The sequence below is a fragment of the Schistocerca nitens genome, chromosome 5 (assembly GCF_023898315.1).
Source record: "Schistocerca nitens isolate TAMUIC-IGC-003100 chromosome 5, iqSchNite1.1, whole genome shotgun sequence".
NCBI lineage: Eukaryota > Metazoa > Arthropoda > Insecta > Orthoptera > Acrididae > Schistocerca > Schistocerca nitens.
The window spans coordinates 736831030-736852406 of NC_064618.1; the positions used below are offsets into that span (position 1 = coordinate 736831030).

At 41.7% G+C, this 21377-nt stretch overlaps 1 protein-coding gene across 1 annotated transcript in view; it reads right to left on the reverse strand.

Moving 5' to 3' along the window:
* The window catches only part of LOC126260824 (RNA-binding protein 12), a 106099-nt gene that overhangs the window by 15934 nt on the left and 68788 nt on the right, over positions 1 to 21377 (reverse strand). The window contains exon 3 of the mRNA XM_049958211.1: positions 19877 to 20030. Within this exon, the coding sequence (XP_049814168.1) occupies positions 19877 to 20019 (143 nt within the window). The 5' untranslated portion in view covers positions 20020 to 20030. The remainder of the gene's footprint in view (positions 1 to 19876; positions 20031 to 21377) is intronic.

Below are 21377 nucleotides of genomic sequence, written 5' to 3' on the forward strand. Positions count from 1 at the left end.
TAGTGTTGTACCAACATGATGGATGACAGCAACCCATAGTCTCTCCAGATCTCAGTTGATACTTTCGTTCCTAGATGCCATTTTCCCAAGAAGCTCCATAATCAGGCTAACATTAGAGCTACCCATGTGCTGGCCAGGATACTGATACTGTCGGGGGGGGGGGGGGGGGGGGGGTCATGTCCACTCGTAAGGTGAATGGGAGAGATCACACGTCCAGTCACCACTTGTCCTCCACTTTACCGAACCTCCCCATTTCTGTGAAGGGCATAATCATTTCTGGGACTTCATAGTACTATCTAAATAAATTGTAAGTCATCTATCTGTATGAGAAAGAAGAAAAACTTCATGTACAATCTGACACATTTTTCCTTTAACTTCTGACTGTAATCAAGAAAATGTCAACCACCAAGAGCGCGCGCGCGCGCGCGCGCGCACACACACACACACACACACAGAGAGAGAGAGAGAGAGAGAGAGAGAGAGAGAGAGAGAGAGACTTTGTGTGTTGGATTGAAAAACATGCAGTATACAAAGCATGTGGTAATATTCACTATGTAGGACTGTGTGCTAAAAACTGAGTGACAAAAGGAGGATATAACATCACTGGACTTATGTCTATCTGCACTGAGAATAGGTATTGAGTGTGAGACTCGTTCAATCCAATTTTCGAGGAAATACATATAACTACCGTCTCTCTTCTCTCGTTAGAATATGTTTTTTTTTTTTTTTTTTTTTTTTTTTTTGTGTGTGTGTGTGTGGCAGGGGGTTATTTTATCCGTGAAATTGTCGGTAACCAAGAACAAAAAGATAATCTACAGAGTGTGTCTTTCACAAAACAGAAACTGAATTCTGCATACTTTTAGGAGAAAAAAACATTATTTTTGTTTCAAGATGCAGACTCTCAACTCTCTGTTACTGCATGAGATCTCCAAATGGGAGAAAAGGAGGACTGTTAAAAGAGAATTTCCCTTTCAGTGCGATATATAATCCAAATGTTGGGTCAGCCATTGAGTCTTTCGATTACGATTATATCTCCTTCAATTTCAGAATCTATGCTACAGTCTCCTCTCGTTTTCTATTCCACATGAAAATTATTTCACAAATTGCAATCACCAACTTTCTCCTCTGAATGCGAAAATATTTTGACTCTCACCTACTTAGGGATGAATGACTATTGTTACAAAATAAAAAATTTTTGTCTTCAAAATCCGAATCACTACTTCAGTGAAGAAACCTTAGCGAGTAAAAGGTACGTACAATTTCTTATCGAAGTGTCACCCTCTCTCGAAGAGGAAGAAGCAACACATGAAATACGCAAATGTGCGTGGTACCTGCACGAAGCTTGTCCGCCACACTGTTCGCTTGTGGCTAGGAAAGTGGTCACCCAGTTCTTCCCTGGTCGCTAGGCGTCCTGCGCGTCTGCCTGATTTGACATCATTGTACTTTTTCTCAAGGGTAAATTCAAAGGATGGATTTTATATGTAAGTTTCGAGAGGATTTATAACATTGTATTGTTGCACCCTGCCCAATATCGAAGAAATCTCTTCAGTCTGGAGTTTTGCCACTGGTGTCAGCATAGCTGTTTCCCAATAATGTTATCTGTCCAGAAGTCCTTTTGCACCAGCAACTACAAACATGTATTGCCTTAGACTGTAGGCATTATAATACTTGATGATTTAAATGGAATTTTAAAGAAGTATTTGTGATCACATTCTTCTGTTTCCTTCTTGTTGATGTCGCTGATAAAATTTTACAACTTAAGTGTGCATCCTGACAAACTTGTGACAAAGTTGCAGTCTTTATGCCTCAATTCTGTGTTTTACAAATTCATTCAATTTTTGATGTGCATCTTCCTGTCAATGCTCTAGCATAAATAAGAGCAGATATACTACCGTACTTACTTGGGAATCATACTTAGATGCCGTATCCTTTTTATTTACCGATGATTTGTCAGCCCAACCACAGACAAACAATGTAATTAGTATTAGTTTTAAATTAAACTTTTTTCTCTCCATTTACCGCTTTTGTGTGCCGACACTCTTGGCTCCGTAAAGCTGAAGTGCCCCATCCGCCTGACGCTACAGTTCAGTATAACAACATGAACGTCTGTATAAAACAGTACTGTTTCATGTTCAAAACAGATATGTCCTAAGTCACAAATACGGTAATTTCTTCAAACGGTCAGCTTGGATTTGGCAATGTTAGTGATAGAGGGTGGTCGAACACGATTCCTGTCGCTACCCCCTCTGTCCCTGTGACGAAATGTGTGTGTCCCAACTAGCTGCGTCTACAGTTACCCCTTGTGAAAGTGTGTGAACTTTCCATAAGTGTTTATGAATCATGTAAATCTAGTGGGAAGTATACGCCTAGTTGGATGTGTGAAACCGCCTAAAATCTACACCCAGGGTGGCCTGCACACCAGACCTCATCGTTACTCCACTGGGAGATCTCGATCCGGGGCCAGCATGCCTCTCTAAAAATATTAAGCTGATTTAAGAGTGAAATGCCGTTCAATTCCTCTCTTTAAAAACTAAGACACTCGCAGCGGAGTTCACTAGAAGTACATTTGAAGTAATAAATGACAAGAAACTATACATCATTTAGTAAGGACTGTTTGGAAATTCCTGTCGGTGAAAACAGAATTACTACACATTAATGGTTCAAGACATACTTGAGGTGAAACCGTTAGCTGAATCAGTCTGTATGCAGGAGGGAGCAACATAACTGTTGCCTCTTCCACGAAGGTACATTCTCTATAATTAACGATATCACACCGTAGCAGTCTGTCAATGCAGTTGGATGAGAATGTACTTGATACACTGTTCTGCTTACTAAACAAACACGTGGCGAAATGCACTGCTCTTCTTTGGATCTTCTTTACTTCCTCTATCAAACCTACTTGTTAACAGGTCCTTGCCAGAACTAGTACTCAAACACCCGTTAAAGAACAAGTAAGAAATCTTCTTTGTGGGTGGAACACATTTCCGTAAGATTCTTCTGATGAATTTGTAACTGCCTGTCCTACGATTAGTTGTTTGCAATCGATCCATTTTAAATTGGCATGTATGCATACTGCTAGATATTTAATAAATGTTACTCTTTCCAATGAATGCTTATCAATCGTATAGTCAAATATAGGTCTTTCCATTGTCACTCTCCACTTCGTTGCCAGAATAATCACTGAGGAAACGGGAAGACGAATTTGATCCACACTCCTGGAAATGGAAAAAAGAACACATTGACACCAGTGTGTCAGACCCACCATACTTGGTCCGGACACTGCGAGAGGGCTGTACAAGCAATGATCACACGCACGGCACAGCGGACACACCAGGAACCGCGGTGTTGGCCGTCGAATGGCGCTAGCTGCGCTGCATTTGTGCCCCGCCGCCGTCAGTGTCAGCCAGTTCGCCGTGGCATACGGAGCTCCATCGCAGTCTTTAACACTGGTAGCATGCCGCGACAGCGTGGACGTGAACCGTATGTGCAGTTGACGGACTTTGAGCGAGGGCGTATAGTGGGCATGCGGGAGGCCGGGTGGACGTACCGCCGAATTGCTCAACACGTGGGGCGTGAGGTCTCCACAGCACATCGATGTTGTCGCCAGTGGTCGGCGGAAGGTGCACGTGCCCGTCGACCTGGGACCGGACCGCAGCGACGCACGGATGCACGCCAAGACGGTAGGATCCTACGCAGTGCCGTAGGGAACCGCACCGCCACTTCCCAGCAAATTAGGGACACTGTTGCTCCTGGGGTATCGGCGAGGACCATTCGCAACCGTCTCCATGAAGCTGGGCTACGGTCCCGCACACCGTTAGGCCGTCTTCCGCTCACGCCCCAACATCGTGCAGCCCGCCTCCAGTGGTGTCGCGACAGGCGTGAATGGAGGGACGAATGGAGACGTGTCGTCTTCAGCGATGAGAGTCGCTTCTGCCTTGGTGCCAATGATGGTCGTATGCGTGTTTGGCGCCGTGCAGGTGAGCGCCACAATCAGGACTGCATACGACCGAGGCACACAGGGCCAACACCCGGCATCATGGTGTGGGGAGCGATCTCCTACACTGGCCGTACACCACTGGTGATCGTCGAGGGGACACTGAATAGTGCACGGTACATCCAAACCGTCATCGAACCCATCGTCCTACCATTCCTAGACCGGCAAGGGAACTTGCTGTTCCAACAGGACAATGCACGTCCGCATGTATCCCGTGTCACCCAACGTGCTCTAGAAGGTGTAAGTCAACTACCCTGGCCAGCAAGATCTCCGGATCTGTCCCCCATTGAGCATGTTTGGGACTGGATGAAGCGTCGTCTCACGCGGTCTGCACGTCCAGCACGAACGCTGGTCCAACTGAGGCGCCAGGTGGAAATGGCATGGCAAGCCGTTCCACAGGACTACATCCAGCATCTCTACGATCGTCTCCATGGGAGAATAGCAGCCTGCATTGCTGCGAAAGGTGGATATACACTGTACTAGTGCCGACATTGTGCATGCTCTGTTGCCTGTGTCTATGTGCCTGTGGTTCTGTCAGTGTGATCATGTGATGTATCTGACCCCAGGAATGTGTCAATAAAGTTTCCCCTTCCTGGGACAATGAATTCACGGTGTTCTTATTTCAATTTCCAGGAGTGTATTTACCGACTTAACGCAAGATCAAAACTTCTTAGAATTCGGTCAGCCTGTCTGACGGACAGTCTGATTTCGAATTCTTTGGCGCTTCACGCATGGCTACCTGTTCTATTGTTCCACTCACTTTCGTTTCGTTCAGTGTTTTTTTTTTTGTTTTGTTTTTTTTTTTTTTTTTTTTTTTTTTGTCGAAGGTGACGCTCTCTTTGTTTTTTGAGCACCATTCTTACACGTCTACTGAGTCACGGCGGCTCTTTCCCATTCCTCCCAGTTTTGCTTGGTGCATACTTGTCTACGCCATATTTTACAACACTCTTGACCAATAGTCGTCAAACGTTTTTGCTTAAGAGCCAATACTGACATTTTGGGGCGCCGCCTAGGGCCGCAGATGTGTCTATCTTATTATTAATTGGTAACCTGCATAAAGCAGTACTTCATGAGATACTAGCAGACGAGCTACAGTAAGGGGCAAGTCACTGGCCTGAGGCCCCCAAGTACGAGTACTTATACAATCGACACCACTCTGAGCCCTTTGTGTCGACTGCTCTCTTTCAGATTGCTGCCCCCTCAGCGAACCCAAAGTTGTCACACAATTGCAGTTAAAGTGGTGTCGTGTTTTCTGTATGATAAGATGATTAACTGATTGATAACAGTAATTGTACTTATACTCAAATGCATTATGCAATTAAGACACGATCACAAACATTTAGCAAATGTGTTTAATGTTGTTGTTCTTTTAGGCCTACTCACTACGTTATATTACAATAGCCTTAATTTAATTATTATTATTATTATTTTTTTTTAGAAATATGTACCGCATTTGAAGATGACCGTCTCTCTACGCATTTACGAATTCATGTTGCTTCCGTGTAAAATTTACATCACAGCCGCTGATCAGTATGAGCCGGTCGCGCTAGTCAGTTGTCAGTACTGGAAGACAATAAAACATTCCCCCCTCAGTGTTTGCGCTAATTACGCCTCTACTCCTGAGGTAAACAGCCAACAGCATCTGGATCGCTGCCAAATTTACCAACGTCGATCAAAATCAAGCGTATCTTAAAATACCTTTAAGTATTTTTATTTGTTAATGAGCAGGAAATCTCTTAAGGAGCTCTTAATGTCAGTTAACGATTTTGCATTCAACTGTTAGTTACTAGATACATATTATATATGTTTATGGTATTATATTTGTTCATGCTGCACGAATACTTGCTCTATTGTGTTACCGTCACGGGTCGGTTCTCTAATTAACTGTTCGATTCTCCTTTCGCACTTACATTCATCCTCAGTATTTCTAGAGCCTGCACGACCATAACTAGGTACTGTATTATTTATTGCTATTTAAAAAAAAAAAGGAACCTGCTGGACCACCGAAGTTCAGCCATTCCTCGCAACATTCATTTAAAATTTCATTTCTATTAACTCCTGGTTTTAGACAGCTTTCTGCTCCCAACACTTTGTAGGTATTGTTACCGTTTAAAGCGAGCCTAATTCTGGGACCTTTCCACGGATGCTCCTGTAATGAAGTAATACTTAATATTTTTTTTTCCTTAATATTTTCTTTCTCTACTCTGAAATTTCGAATGCTATTCTCTGTGATTAATAGGACTGATATTCTTCTCTCTCAGAAATCATAACTTAATTTATTAAACTTGTGGAGGGATCTCTCTATCCAGCTGGTACCTAAAGGAAAAGCAAGAATCTTTTAATCGGTAGTTTTTACAAAATTTTTTGTCATTCATCAGAATCAGTCACGTGGCTAACTAAATCACAGGAATCGATTAAAGAGTAATGAAGGCAAATCAATATGTTAATAACTCATGAGACGATCGCTGTAATTTTCCACATTGTGAGGTGCCTCGAAGAATACAAACATGTTTTATCACTGAAAAGTTTAACAAGACGTTGCAGTCTTCTAAAAAGGTACGTAATATGGAGTGTCAGTTACTTGATGGAAATTCTGTAACAGTAAGCGTCCTACCGTGGAAGATGCACTGGCAGCTGTCGCAGATCGTCATGTGGTTCTGGCTGTGTCCACTTCCTGTGATGATGATGATGATGATGATGATGATGATGATGATGATGCACACTATTGTACAGCCATCACATGTTTGTCTTCACTTCTGCTAGTGCAAACTCATCGCGAAATATTCAGATATTTGAGTGCTACATAAATAAGGTCTGGACCTGGTTGTACAGCCACATTTCGTCACCTTGTAGGAACAGTACCGAAGATTGTCACGTAGCTCTATTCCTTCCTAAGCTCCTTTTTTCTCAAGGACATAGGAGATACGGGAGAGGTCGAGACTGTGTTCAACCAATATAACGCCACTGTTCACGGGTTTGTCTGAAAACAATTAGCTTTTTTTTTTCAGATTGCTCGAAAGTCGTCATATTCACAGCCACGAATCGTTATGGCTTTCCCAAAATCTTTGAGGTGTGGCACCGGAACAAACAAACCTATTATAAGGTAATTACTATGACACGATGCGAAGATAATCTTCAAAAACATACGTATTACTTTTTCAAAACTTTTTACCGTTGTTCTCATGTGTAGTGTCAGTTCTAGCTGCCCAATGGTGATATTGGTTTTTGAAACAACATGTGAAGAAGCATTTTGACAAAGCGTACAGATGGTGTCTTACCTCTGTGTTCTCTGCTCACTCCAGCAATAACTGATCACTACAGCTACGTAGTTGCAAAACAGGAAGATGGACACAATTTTTAAGGGCTCCTCCCATTTCAGAGTAAGTGAACTTGGTATCCAAATTTTCGTTTCCAATGTTGTACTGCAATATTGTTGTTGCTAAAGATTATCACCAATTTGAGTCACTATTGTTGGTTTACTATCACCATCAGCCACTTCACATTCACCGATGGACAATGGCCACCTCTGGACTTCCCCGTGCGACTTCAACTACACGCATCCATTTAACGCTTACATACGCTGACGGTCAAAAATCTCAGCACCAGAAGACAATTAATGTACAGTAATTAAATTTCAGGAATACATTTGTCTAGGTAACATATGTAAGCTATTAACATTGCAAGATCACAGGTTAATGTAACCATGAGATAAACCATCGCAAATGTGAAATGCTGGTACATTAATAACAGGAAAAATCGCCAGAATGTTGAAGGCAAACATGTGCCGGACGTCAGTTAGTGGGGTGAAGTTCCATGCGTGTTGCACTTGATCGGTCAATACAGGCGTGGTTAATGCTGGTTGTGGATTACGCTGGACTCATGATGTCCCACATGTGATCGACTGGAGACAGATCTGGTGATCGAGCATGCCAACGCAAAAAGTCGACACTCTAGAGCACGTTGGGCTACAACAGTCGTATGTGGGCGAGCGTTATACAGATGGAAAACAACCTCTGGAAGGTGTTCATGAATAACAGCCCAACAGGTCGAATTACCAGATTGGCGTAAAAGTTGCAATCAAGATGGGTGGGATAATCAAGAGAGTGTTCTCGCTATCATATGAAATCGCATCCCAAATCATAATTCCAGGTCTGCGTCCGGTGAGTTGAACACACAGACAGGTAGATTGCAGGGTCTCAACTGGCCACCTTCTAACCAACACACAGCCATCAGTACCACCGAGGCAGAACCAGCTTTCATCAGGAAACACAACAATTCTCCACTCTGCCCTCCAATGAGCTCTCGCTTGACACAACAGAAGTCGCAAGTGGCAGTGGTTTGAGGTCAGTTAAATTGGCTCGGAACTGTCCTTGAAGTAGCCGGTTTGTAACAGTTCGTTGTGTCACTTTGATGCCACTCGCTCTCCAAATTGCTGCTGCAAATGCAGTACGTTGCGCCAGAGCCGCAAGTCGAACACAATGGCCTCTCTGTCGGAAGTGCCACGTGGCCGTCCCTATCCCAGTCTCCTTTTGACCGTACATTCTCGTGACAACCGCTGCCGACAGTCATATATAGTGATTACATTCTTGACAATAATTTCTGGATTATCGCAGAAGGAACATCCAGCTTCTCTTAGCTCTATAACACCTCGTTCAACCTCAGTCAGGTCTTTGTCGCCTTGAAGGTATTCTTCATTGACATCAGCTCACCACGTCCAATCTCAAAGGTAACTAACCCTCACAGCCGTTACGGCGTGTATTGTATGGAAACCTCATTTGCATGTAGCGCCACTCTTATGCGAATCACGCCTACCAACTTTCGTTTATGTCGCACAAATCCTTCTTGGCGTTGCGATTTTTTTCCCGTCAGTGTATTTTCTAACGTCATCTACCAACCTTCCACTGGATGGTCGTCCTCTTGGTCTTTTCGCATTTCGTTGATGCATCTACCACCCATTCACCTAGTTACATGTCCCACCCATCTGAATTTCATTGTCACTACAAGCATAATTCCGTCTTCGTTGATCCATTTCGTGTCTCTACTAGTAATTCCTAAAGGCATCTCTTCACTGTTCGCTGAGCAACATTAATTTTTAATTAAAAGTTCATAGCTCATTGTAAAAACTATGAACTGGTAATACACGTCAACTGTTAACTTTCTTTCCAGATGCATCGAAAGCTTAGTTTTGACATTCTTAGTAAGTTTTACTAAATGCAACCAAGTGCGTTTTTATTCTTGTGTTTAATTCCTTTGTTATTCGTCGAGTTATGACTGTTTGTGACCAGTTGTAATTAGTACCGAAAATTATAAAATGTAATGATTTCCGAACACACAGTGCAGTTGAACAAAGTTGCCGATTTACGGTACTGTTCGTACACATAAATAACATACTCGTCGAAAATTATAAAATGTACTGATTTCCGAACACAGTGCAGTTGACCAAAGTTGCCGATTTACGGTACTGTTCGTACACACAAATAACATAATCGTCATAAATAAATTGTTTTAAATCAAACAATCTCCCATTCATTACACTTTCTGAACAAACCCTAAAAAATGAATCGGCTTGTATAGTGCAAAAAGATTCACACACCGTAGCACTAAATCGGGAAGAAATTGCAGAATTGCTTTAATGTGTGTCCACAGTTCACCCATCGGTTATCTGTAGCAGTTTCTATACTCCGGTTTAAAATATTTTGTGACCGACAGATTGCTGTTGGGTAGGTAGTGTGTAGCCGGCGTACAGCCAGCCACGCTTCACAAGGCGCTGCATGCACAGGCAACATAGTGAGCACGTGGCGATCGAGAAAGAACGATTGAATGGCGGCTGGCCCTTACAGAAACGCTGAAATGTCAATTACAAAATAATGTTAATCCGAGTATAATAGACCAACTTCAGCATAAGGATGGTCCCAACATCCGTAAACAGAATTAACATCATGTGTGAACGTATATACTGTATATAGAATCCGGTGCAACTTTATAATTAATCAACTTCCTAACAAACATCTGCATACATAATGCATTTTACCACTTTCTAATAATCAGCGCAATATCAGTTTGTTGGGAAACTACAATAATCTGTTATTACACTCGCTCTTCCTTTTACTTCACGTAAGAATCCGGTCTATTTGCAGATTTGGGAACATACTTACCCTTAAATTGGTTGTGATGTGTAACTGCGATTGACACTCCGTCACGCATAAAATTAACACACGCATAAAATTAACAACTATGCACAATGATAAACAGATTCTATCGTTCTTTCACTATAAAGTCACCCAACACACGGGCGCCTGTCATCATTCGACAACATGAAACAACACTCGTTCGAAAAGAGATTCCAGTGATCGAACTTTAACGGCAATATCTTGTGACCAGAAAAAAGGTTCACACTGCTGAACAGAGAAGTGGCATTTCGAAAAAGAATAAGTTTGGTGGTGTAATAACTTGTTTTTGGACATTATGAAAATATTTATGTACAAGTTCTGAATATATTAGGGAGCAGGAAAGAAAGTGATCCGATTTACAAAGAACGAAAGAACGGAGAGTAGTCTAAAAAACATATTTGCCCTCTCAAACAATTCCTTTCTCTTGTTCCCCAATTTTTTTTACAGACCATTATGCATTTCCATATAATGCTGTGCTCGAACCGCATATTCTCAGAAATTTATTCTTCAAATTAAGACATACGTTTGATACTAGGAGACTTATTTGCGAGAGGAATGCTCTCTTTTTCCTGTACTAGGATGCTTAATACTCAAGGTCTATGTCCGTCATGTGTAATTTTGCTTGCAAGGTAGCAAAAATCCTTCACTCGATACAATGGCTCGACCCCAATCATCATGCAAGGTTTAATGCAAATCTCATTTCTGCTAATCCGCATTACTCTCGACTTTCTTTGGTTTATTCTCAGTCTATATTATGTCTTTATTACTGTTCATTTCATTTAGCAAGTCCTGCAATTCACCCTCAAAGTTTAAAGGAATCTTATTACTGTTATCCATTCACTTTGAATATTTATCCCACTTCTGAAACTTCCTTTTATTTACCTAAATTCTTCTTCGACAGTAACGAAGGAAGACTGTATCCCTACCTTAGACCCATTTTAATCCGAGCTCTCCTTTCTTGGTCTTTCTTTCTTCTTGTTCCTTCTTCATGCTCGTTCATTACCAGCCTTTCCCTAGAACTAACACCTATTCTTCTGAGACTTTCGAACAACGTTCACCATGTATTTCACGTCAATATTTTTTCTATGTCGACAAATCATATGAAATTGTCTTAATTTTTCTTGTGTCGATCAATCGGACCATGCACGTTAACATGTTCCAAAAAGCCGCGCGTAAAATGCAATTTTTCAGGGGATCGTATCGTATAAAACCACCATTTTTTCATAGGCGGTTCCTGGGAAAACACCGAAAACCATGATTTTTTGGATACCAAAAGGCCAAGCGAAGTGGCCGAGAGGTTCTAGGCACTACAGTCTGGAACCGAGCGACCGCTACGGTCGCAGGTTCGAATCCTGCCTCGGGCATGGATGTGTGTGATGTCCTTAGGTTAGTCAGGTTTAAGTAGTTCTAAGTTCTAGGGGACTGATGACCTCAGAAGTTAAGTCCCATAGTGCTCAGAGCCATTTTTGATACCAAAAGTACCAATTGTAAATCGTCAAATTTTTTACCTTATGTTCTTAAGATAATGTTCTCGGGGAATTTGGAAACCTTTTTCGATATTATTAACCATTACTGTGATTCCAAAGTTCAAAGTTATGCACGTAATATCCCATCTGAGATGTAAAGGTAGTTTTAACTGACGTAGTGAACACATGGCAAGAATTTGGGGTTATCGCAAGGGTTCTGAGGTCACCAAACTATGTTTTTAGTCGTCATTTTTAAACCAATAAAACTCTTACGTCGCGCTGCCTCTGTATAATTGGTACTTCATGCCCGCACAGGCTGTCTTGACCTGGAAATTATTCGATGGTGCCACTTGGCAGGTTAAGCACCTTACAAAAATTTATTTTGTTACACGAAATTCTTTGTACTTGGAAATCAAACGCCTCATTTTTTTGTATATTGAACGTGTAGCCTAAAAATGTTGTGTACATTTTTGTGTAAAATAAACTTGCGTTGAATGGGAGACGATTCCATATTAACCTTATAAGTACTTATTTGTTGTTTACATGTGTTAAAGTATGTAAATAAACCGCGAAAACTTTACTGATTTCAGAATTCGTTTTACATAGGCAGCACACCTTGCTGCAGCAGGGAACAGAAGGGAACCAGCAGAAAAATTCTCCTGGCGGAGAACAAAAAAGACTCTTGGCAGGAATGTGGGGAACCAACTGTCTCAATCATCATTCCGCCTTCCTCACCAAAAATTTTGACAAGTGAACCTATCTGCACTTTTTGACCTGAAATGGAAGTGGTTGGGGATAGTAGCAGTGGGAGCAAAAGGCCGAGAAGACATTACAAATGTAAGAGAGGACTGGAGACCACACATAGGTTTGTGGAGTCTGGAAACCCTGACCGGCGAACTTTAACATGAAAAAAATTTCCCGCTTTACCCAATCATCTGTCGCAACATACAGCAGTTTTCCAGCGTAGGGGTCAGTGCATAGGGGTCAGTGCAAACTATTTCCAAGGACATGTGCGGAGAGGAGACAGTGGTGGCTGAAGAGAATGACAGCAGACTAATCAAGAAAGAAAAACATAGTTGTAACGGGAGAGAAAAAGAATGGGGCAAAGACAATGGCACTGGAACAGAGACACTGAAATTTGCAGAGGAGGAAACACTGGTAAGGAAGAGCGATAGGAAGGGATGACGACAGTAGCAGTGAAAGAGACCGATGCCAATGGGAGCAAAATGATACCGTGTGAAAGAGAGATATGAACAGTTGGTGGCAGTGAAAGGGAGATGCTGACTATGAACGATTCCCTACAAACACATACTGCGTACAAGGCTTTAGAAAGTTCTGTGTTAAGAGAATGCGAGTATGTTCGCATGCCAATATTTTTGGTGAGGAATGAGGATTGAGGCAGCTAGTTCCCCATTTTACTGTCAGAATCTTTTAAAGAGAAGCATATTCGCCTTTTTTGTGCTCCGAAAGAAGCACTTGTCAGCTAGTTGAATTATTTTTGTTATCCAAGATTTTTGCACTGTTACCTACATCTGTATTTGTCCATCCAATTTATGTGGTTGCCTTTTATATGTATGTCCTTTTTCAATTGAGCTGCCTAGTGGGGTCTTCATAACAGCAGTATCTACAGCCTTAAGGAACTTTACACGTACTTCATTATTCTTCAAAACCTCAGTATCTCACTTCTTTATACACCGATTTTTCCTGACGATTCTCTTCAACTTCAAGCTGTCCATCATCACTAACCTTCGTCATCACAAAATCATCTGAGTTTATATCTGCTCTTTGGTAAGCCTTAAAATCCAAGATCTGATTTCGAACTCTTGTCTCACCACACTGCAATCCAGCTGGTATCTTCCCAAGTCTCTTCTTTTGTGATTCTTGAACAGTATATTTGTTATCACCATATGAAATTTGCTGCAGAACTCAAGCAGTCTTTCTCCTCTCTCATTTCTACCACCAAATCCGCGTTCTCACATAACTAGGCCTTGTATTGATTCTCCTACAATCGCTCATAACTATTAAATTTTCGCCTCCCTTTACATAATTAGTTACCTACTTAAAAGCCCTGATATACTCACTTTCTTCATCTTCTGCTTCTTATACCTGGACTAATGAACTATCGTACATAATCCTAGCACGAAAAACATGACTGAACCATCTCCTTACAACGATCCTGGGGTATTGCACGCCTGGGATATGCATTGCTACCTGGCCGCCTCTATGCCCTTCTACGATCATCTGGCGTCCGGCAAATCCTGCACTTGTCGGTGAATAGAACATGATGCCATTCAACCAGGGTGTCTTCCTACGATACTGGAGACAGTTATGTTGTAGTTCGTAATGGTTAACTTAGTGGCAAATTGATCGTGTGAAGACGGTTGCATATTAACCTCTCATTTGCCTACAAGAGGACAGCTCGCAGTTCTGTCGCATTCTCGTCGGGATTCCTAAGAGTCTTAATCTGTAATTAGCAGTCATCAGCTGATGCTATTGGCTACAGGCGACCATTGTGAGACTGATTTTCAATATTTTGTACCCCAAGCTAGTGACTGCACGTTCGAATGACGTCGCTATGGAATACGCCAATTCGCCAGGTACCTTCCAATCGAGACGATTCTTGCTGTAAAATGACAATGCGAGCACTGTCTACGATTGAAATAAGCCCTGAAGGCATGATGACAACATACTGAACAGTGTACACAAGCTCCGTGTCCCATTCACGCCCTCTGGTGAACTATATTCATAACGCAGGTTTATTTTTACCAACATTACAGAGGCGGTAGAAAAAGATACTCGCGACTTAAAAAAAAAAAAAAAAAAGAAAAAGACATGGACCATGAAAGTCAAGAGGGCCGTGCGAAAACTTTTTCTTGAGCATTTTAGCTGGCGTTCTTCGTCGACTGCATTCTGAATGATACAACTGCCTTACTGCTGGTAGTTTTCGTCTTCCATGATCAAATAAATGTTATATACATATTAAAATCTGTGCATAGCTGCGCCTTAGCATTCGCCACCTGGTCAACACGTACATTTCTTCATGTCGGAAACTGCCAACCGCTGCCATATTTCCTCAGTTGATCGAAATTATACTCTCTTTCTCAGTGAACCATGATAGCTGGGGCTACAAAATCGTCTTCCAGCTTGATATCCCAGCTTACACGACCTAAATTACGTTCTTTATAGGCTGTCGACAACAAAAGTTCAAGGGTGCAAGATAAGTACCAACTGACAGAAACTATTCGTGAACAATTTTGCACTGTGAAACTCACATGCAGTGATGAGCTACCATGTTGTAATAAAATATAGCAGCGATATTTGCGAGAAACTGTGGGACATCAATGAGTTGCTTCACATCTACATAGCTCATATCATTATTTCTGCAAAGAAAACAAGTTCTTGTCTGTCTGCTCTAAATTTCGAATCGGCAGTTGGTACTGATTTAAGCACACTATCCACCACATGAGACGCCTATTTCACTTTACTGTATTTAATTTACGAAAGGTTACAGAACTTACCTTGTACAATCCGACAGTAAATTATGAATAAAATCGTTTAATAACAAGTATTGAAAAATTAATTTAGAAAAGGTCAGCGATTGTCACAGAAACTGCCCGAACCTTGCCGAAGGCAGCATAGAACTTTCGCCAACACGACAGATTTGGTGTGATCATTTCTGTAATTTTGAGATGTAGTCGCTTGAAATATCTATCGAATAATATCACGGTTAACTTGTTTTGAACTGCGAGGCGCAAAACAGTATGAGCAAAATTTTTTGTTCTCTTCACTTGTGGTCTTTAGCAGGTTTACTTTTCACGGCGGTAACCATTACTTTTAACTTCTCGTACGTTGCGACTGCAGTACCACAGCTTTGTTTCACAAATGCCATGATGACATACTACATAACTTTCATACGCAACGGTACATACACTATGTGATCAGAAGTATCCACACACCTGGCTGAAAATGACTTTACAAGTTCGTGGCGCCCTGCATCGGTAATGCTAGAATTCAATATCGTGTTAGCCCACGCTTAGCCTTGATGACAGCTTCCACTCTCTAAGGCACACGTTTAATCAGGTGCTGGAAGGTTTCTTGGGGAATGGCAGCCCATTCTTCACGGAGTGCTGCACTGACGAGAGATATCGATGTCGGTCGGTGAGGTCTGGTACCAAGTCGGCGTTCCAAAACATTCCAACGGTATTCTATAGTATTCAGGTCACGACTGTTTAAAGGCCAGTCCATTACAGGGACCACTCCGCCACAGACCGTGCATTATGAACAGGTGCTCGGTCGTGTTGAAAGATGCAATCGCCATCCCCGAATTGGTCTTCAACAGTTGGAAGCAAGAAGGAGCTTAAAACATCAATGAAGGCCTTTGCTGTGATAGTGCCACGCAAAACAACAAGGAGTGCAAGCCCCCTCCACGAAAAACACGAGCACACCATAATACCAGCGCCCCCAAATTTTACTGTTGGCACTACACACGCTGGCAGATGACGCTCACCGGGCATTCGCCACACCCACCGTGTTTCGTCAATCACACAACGTTTTTCCACTATTCAATCGTCCAATGTTTGCGCTCCTTACACCAAGCGAGGCGTCGTTTGGCATTTACCGGCGTGATGTCCGGCTTACGAGCAGTCGCTAGACCATGAAATCCATGTTTTCTCACCTCCAGCCTGTCATAGTACTTGCAGTGGATCCTGAAGCGGTTTGGAATTCCTGTGTAATGGTCTGGATAGATGTCTGCCTATTACACATTACGACTCTCTTCAACTGTCGGCGGTCTCTGTCAGTCAACAGACGATGTCGTTCTGTACGCTTTTGTGCTGTACGTGTCCGTCCACGTTTTCACTTCACTATCACATCGGCAGTGGACCTAGGCATGTTTAGGAGTGTGAAAATTTGTGGTAAGTTCTATGGGACCAAATTGCTGAGGTCATCGGTCCCTAGGCTTACACACTACTTAATTTAACGTAACTAACTTACGATAAGGACAACACACACATCCATGCCCAAGGGAGGACTCGAACCTCCGACGAGGGGAGCCGCGCGAACCGTGGCAAGGCGCCCTAGATCGCTAACGCGCGCGGCTAGGAGGGTGGAAATCTCGCTTACAGACGTTTGACACAAGTGACACCCAATCACCTGACCACGTTTGAAGTCTGTGAGTTCCGCGGAGCGCCCCATTCTGCTCACTCACGATGTCTAATGACTACCGAGCTCGCTGATATGGAGTACCTGGCAGTAGGTGGCAGCACAATGCACCTAATATGAAAAACGTTATGTTTTTGGGGGTGTCCGGATATCTTTATCACATAGTGTAGGTAATTACTACAGTAGGCATAAATGTCATGATGTTTTGTGTTGATAACACACACACACACACACACACACACACACACACACACACACACACACACACACTATATAAAACTACAAAACTTATAAATATGGAGATGTTAAACATGCATACTGCAATGAGTATTTGCAGCCACATGTAACATTCTAAATATACTATCAGTGATAACATGTCTTTCATTATACTCTCACGTCTGTTTCAGCATAGCTGCAAACGGATTTTTAACGGACAGGAAACCAAATAATATATCATGCAGTGTAAAGTTATAAAATAAAAAATGGCACACCTGGACATGGAATTGATTTCTTGAACCCTATTACTCTAACGCAAAACTCTGGCTACTGCACTAATTGGGCAGTACTACTACACACTACTGAATCATGATAGTTATCTGACTTTTGATTACAGTGTCACCAAACATATCTATACATGTTTCTCATATCATATAAGGCCTTCCCTCCTCAAATTCGTGTGATTCAAAGCTCTACATAGTATACGCAAAACGATTGGTTGCTACTCAAAGTGAAGACCTCCGAGCATCCTGCCTGTATTATCTCCAGAATGTTTGTTTGTGTTCTTCTATGGTTTACTTAGTTGGCATTGTTAAAAAAATACATGTGTACAGCTGCGTGTTCAATCATCGGACGACACCCGCTATAAATTACGGTCACATAGATTTCACTTCTTCGATAGCCATCTTTCTATTAAACAGTAATGACGCTTGAGGTCCATACCTCATAACGATCTTTCATAAAAGACTGAAATAACTATGACTAACAAAACATATCCTTCTGAATTTTCACCCAAACAGAAGCCGAAAGTTATGAGCACACGCAATAACCTAGAGCCATTTTCGTAGAAAATGGGTATGAAAAACTATCATCTATTACACTTTCCTGCTCCTACGCTGTGGTTCCTCTACAACTGCATACATACGTGAAAAGAAAATATGCTAGAGCTATTTATCGTGTCTGTAACACCAAAACTATTTGGAATTATTTTGATGCACTGTGGATCAGATCATTTATCATCAAACAGGGAATAACTCAAACACCGATAATCGTAGTACAATACTTACACAGAAGAAAATCTCTGTTTTGCATCACACATTATCCATCAGGGTTATATGAAAGCTGAGTGTGCTATTAGACTTAAAATTCTAGAGATGACTCATGGACCCCGGAGCTGCTGAGCTTCGCTTCTAAAGATGGCTGCCAGGAAACCGACGATGTATACTTACCCTTCAGTGTGAATAAATACGAAGAAACATGGTTCTTGCCTTTAATATTATCACATCTTGCTGAAAAATATGCTGTGACGAATACCTTGTAATTTAAACGCAAATTTTGACAGTGTTTGCTTTCAAATAAATGATTGTGGAAATATTATTCTGCCTTGCGAAAACACCAATTCTTTAACATCCATACATGCTTCGGCGAACTTTCACAGTCATCAGTAAGTTCATTTTATTTTCTTAATACCACATATTGATATTTGTGCAGCTGTCTGCCATTTGCAGTACAGCTGATATTTTGCTCCAGTTTATCATTTTCTGTTTTTCCATGTTTTTATGCTTCTATGAAAACTGAACTTCCTAACACGCACTGTATCACTGTTCTACGAGATATTCACCTGGCGGAATATCTAGTAAATATTCAGCTGGCAGCGTATGTCTTAAATGCTGACACTGCGTTGTTAGGTTAGTGTTGTTTAACGTCCCGTCGACAACGAGGTCATTAGAGACGGAGCGCTAGCTCGGGTTAGGGAAGGATGGGGAAGGAAATCGGCCGTGCCCTTTGAAAAGAACCATCCCGGCATTTGCCTGAAACGATTTAGGGAAATCACGGAAAACCTAAATCAGGATGGCTGGAGACGGGATTGAACCGTCGTCCTCCCGAATGCGAGTCCAGTGTCTAACCACTGCGCCACCTCGCTCGGTCCTGACACTGCGTAAGAAAAAATGCCAAGCTGAAGCAAAGTATTAACGGTACTGCAAATCATAGACAGTTACATAAGCATCAACATGTGGCATGAAGAAAGTAATACGAATCCACAGATGACGAAATTCACCGAAATAAGCATCGGTATTAAAGAAATTGTGGGAGCTCAAAGGAGAACCATACTTTCATAATTATACATGCTGTGACTGTTTAACTGAACTTGAACAGTGTATCGTAAATTACTACATAGAAAAATCAAATTCTGAAAACAAAAACTCTGTGCTATAACACGTCTGCAAGTGGTTTTCATTATTAAAACTAGTTTCTTGGTTTGATTCCTCATCATATCTATCAGTGACTGACCGGATGTATGGCGATATGTTCTGGTCGCAGACAATAAGTTCTTTGATTACATGTCACCAGCTGTCAACAGTGTGTAAGGCAATCCAGTACAGAAATCCAAGTAGACATTTTCTGATCTGCTTCAGCTTGCTTGTCATTCTGAAATGTTACCTGTGCCAAATGCCTTGAAACACCATGGCCCATCGTGCAGATGCAGCCGGCTTAGTTGTCGGTCTACATGTTAATACAGTAGATTGGACAGGGGATGCAATACAGTGTAAATACTCGTAATCTTCATTTTTTTTTACTCACAGCCTTTCTTTCTTCAATAGTTTTATACATAGTACGGCTATCCGGAGATACAGCCCTTGTTGGGTTCAATGGATATCTCTATGGGGCTGTCTGTCATCTAAAGTCCCAACAATTACAAGGATAATTTTGTTGATCTATTGCTGCAATAAAATTCTTGTTGCCTTTTTCGAGAAGAATATGTTACTTAACAAATCCTTGCTCGTTAACTGTTGTCAGCACAGCTGGGAGTCCTCACCACGTTGCCAGTTAACAACCAATAAAATCACTGGTTGATGTGCAGTATTCACCTGAAAGCGATGAAGGCGTCGCCCTGCTCGCCGCCCACGATGTGCACGCCGCCCTCTGGGATGGACAGGCCGCGGAAGTACTGCCGGATGTCGAGAGCATTTGCCGACCATGGCAGGTTTTGTAGTCTTATGATGACACTCATCTTGGCGCCTCCTGAAAATGCGCATGCAAAAACCATGCAACTATTTTCACATACTAAAATTCTTTAAATTATATAGTTAATGCTGAACATGGCAAATGTATGAGTCGACGCACTCTCCTTGTTTTCTAAAACGAAGAACTAAGGCTTTCTATTTTTTCTGTTTTTAGTCTTCATAACGATGAGAGACTATTGTGTTCCAAATTTCTCCAACAGACAATCACAGTGGGATTATGTGGTTTTCAAATTATTGAAGTGTAAAGCGTAAGATTTTCAAATTGTAACTACGGAAAATGTCGCGCGTAACGTTATGAATGTTAATTAAAATATTCGCCACTTGAACGAAGATGCGATGAAATGCAGAAAATCTGAATATCGCAGAATGCAGACGTATTGTATTTGGAAAAGTAATCTTTTTTCCACAATTCCAATTAAACTCCGTTAACACTGAATTCCCGTTATCACTCTGAACAGTATTACATTAGCCGTTAAATAATGCAGTCGAAGTATCGATGAAAACTCTTTTCTCTCTCGTGTTTTTAATCTGGTGCCGTAGTGTATACCCAATCATAGTGTCAGTAACTCGCAGATGTTGTGAAAATTGGCACATTATCAATGTCTGTGCTGGAGTAACTAAGACAGAAACTTAAAAGATTACAAAGGTGCAGTTTCACTGTTGCCTGAAACGCCGTTCTGAGAAACAAACGAGGTGTTATCAAAAAGTACGGCGAATAATTTTATTAGAAACAAAGTAATAAGCTTACATGGAATTTCATTTAAATTACTCCAAAGCACTGTCCTGACCTAGCAATGTACTTATTCCAACGTTGAATGCATGAATGAAAGAATTCCTGAAAGGCTTCTTTTGAAAGGGCGTTCAGCTGCTCTGTCGTGGCCCCCTAAAAGTCAGGAATGATGTCACAGCGTTTTCCTCTAAGTACGGTTTTAATTTTGGGGATGAGCCAGAAGTCGCATGGTGCCTAAGTAAGATGTGACAGACATGAATACTTTTTCTGGTCAAAAACTCGCGAATCAAAAGCGAGGTGTGACACGGCCGGTTGTCGTCTGAAGAAGATATCCACGGGTATATTTTTCTGGTCTCTTTCTTCATACATCGTTTCACAAACGTTGCAGTAAGCCCTTGTAAAATTCGGCGTTTAAAGTTGTTCCCCCGGAAACAAACTGATCGCACTACACTCTCAGTATCCAAAACAATTATCATGACTTTGATATTCGATTTTGACTGGCGCACCTTTTTAAGGTGAGGAGACTCACTGATTTTCCATTGCGAACTCTGAATTTTCATCTCATCTTCTAGATCCCATTTTTTTCTCCAATTACAATTCTGGACATTAAATACG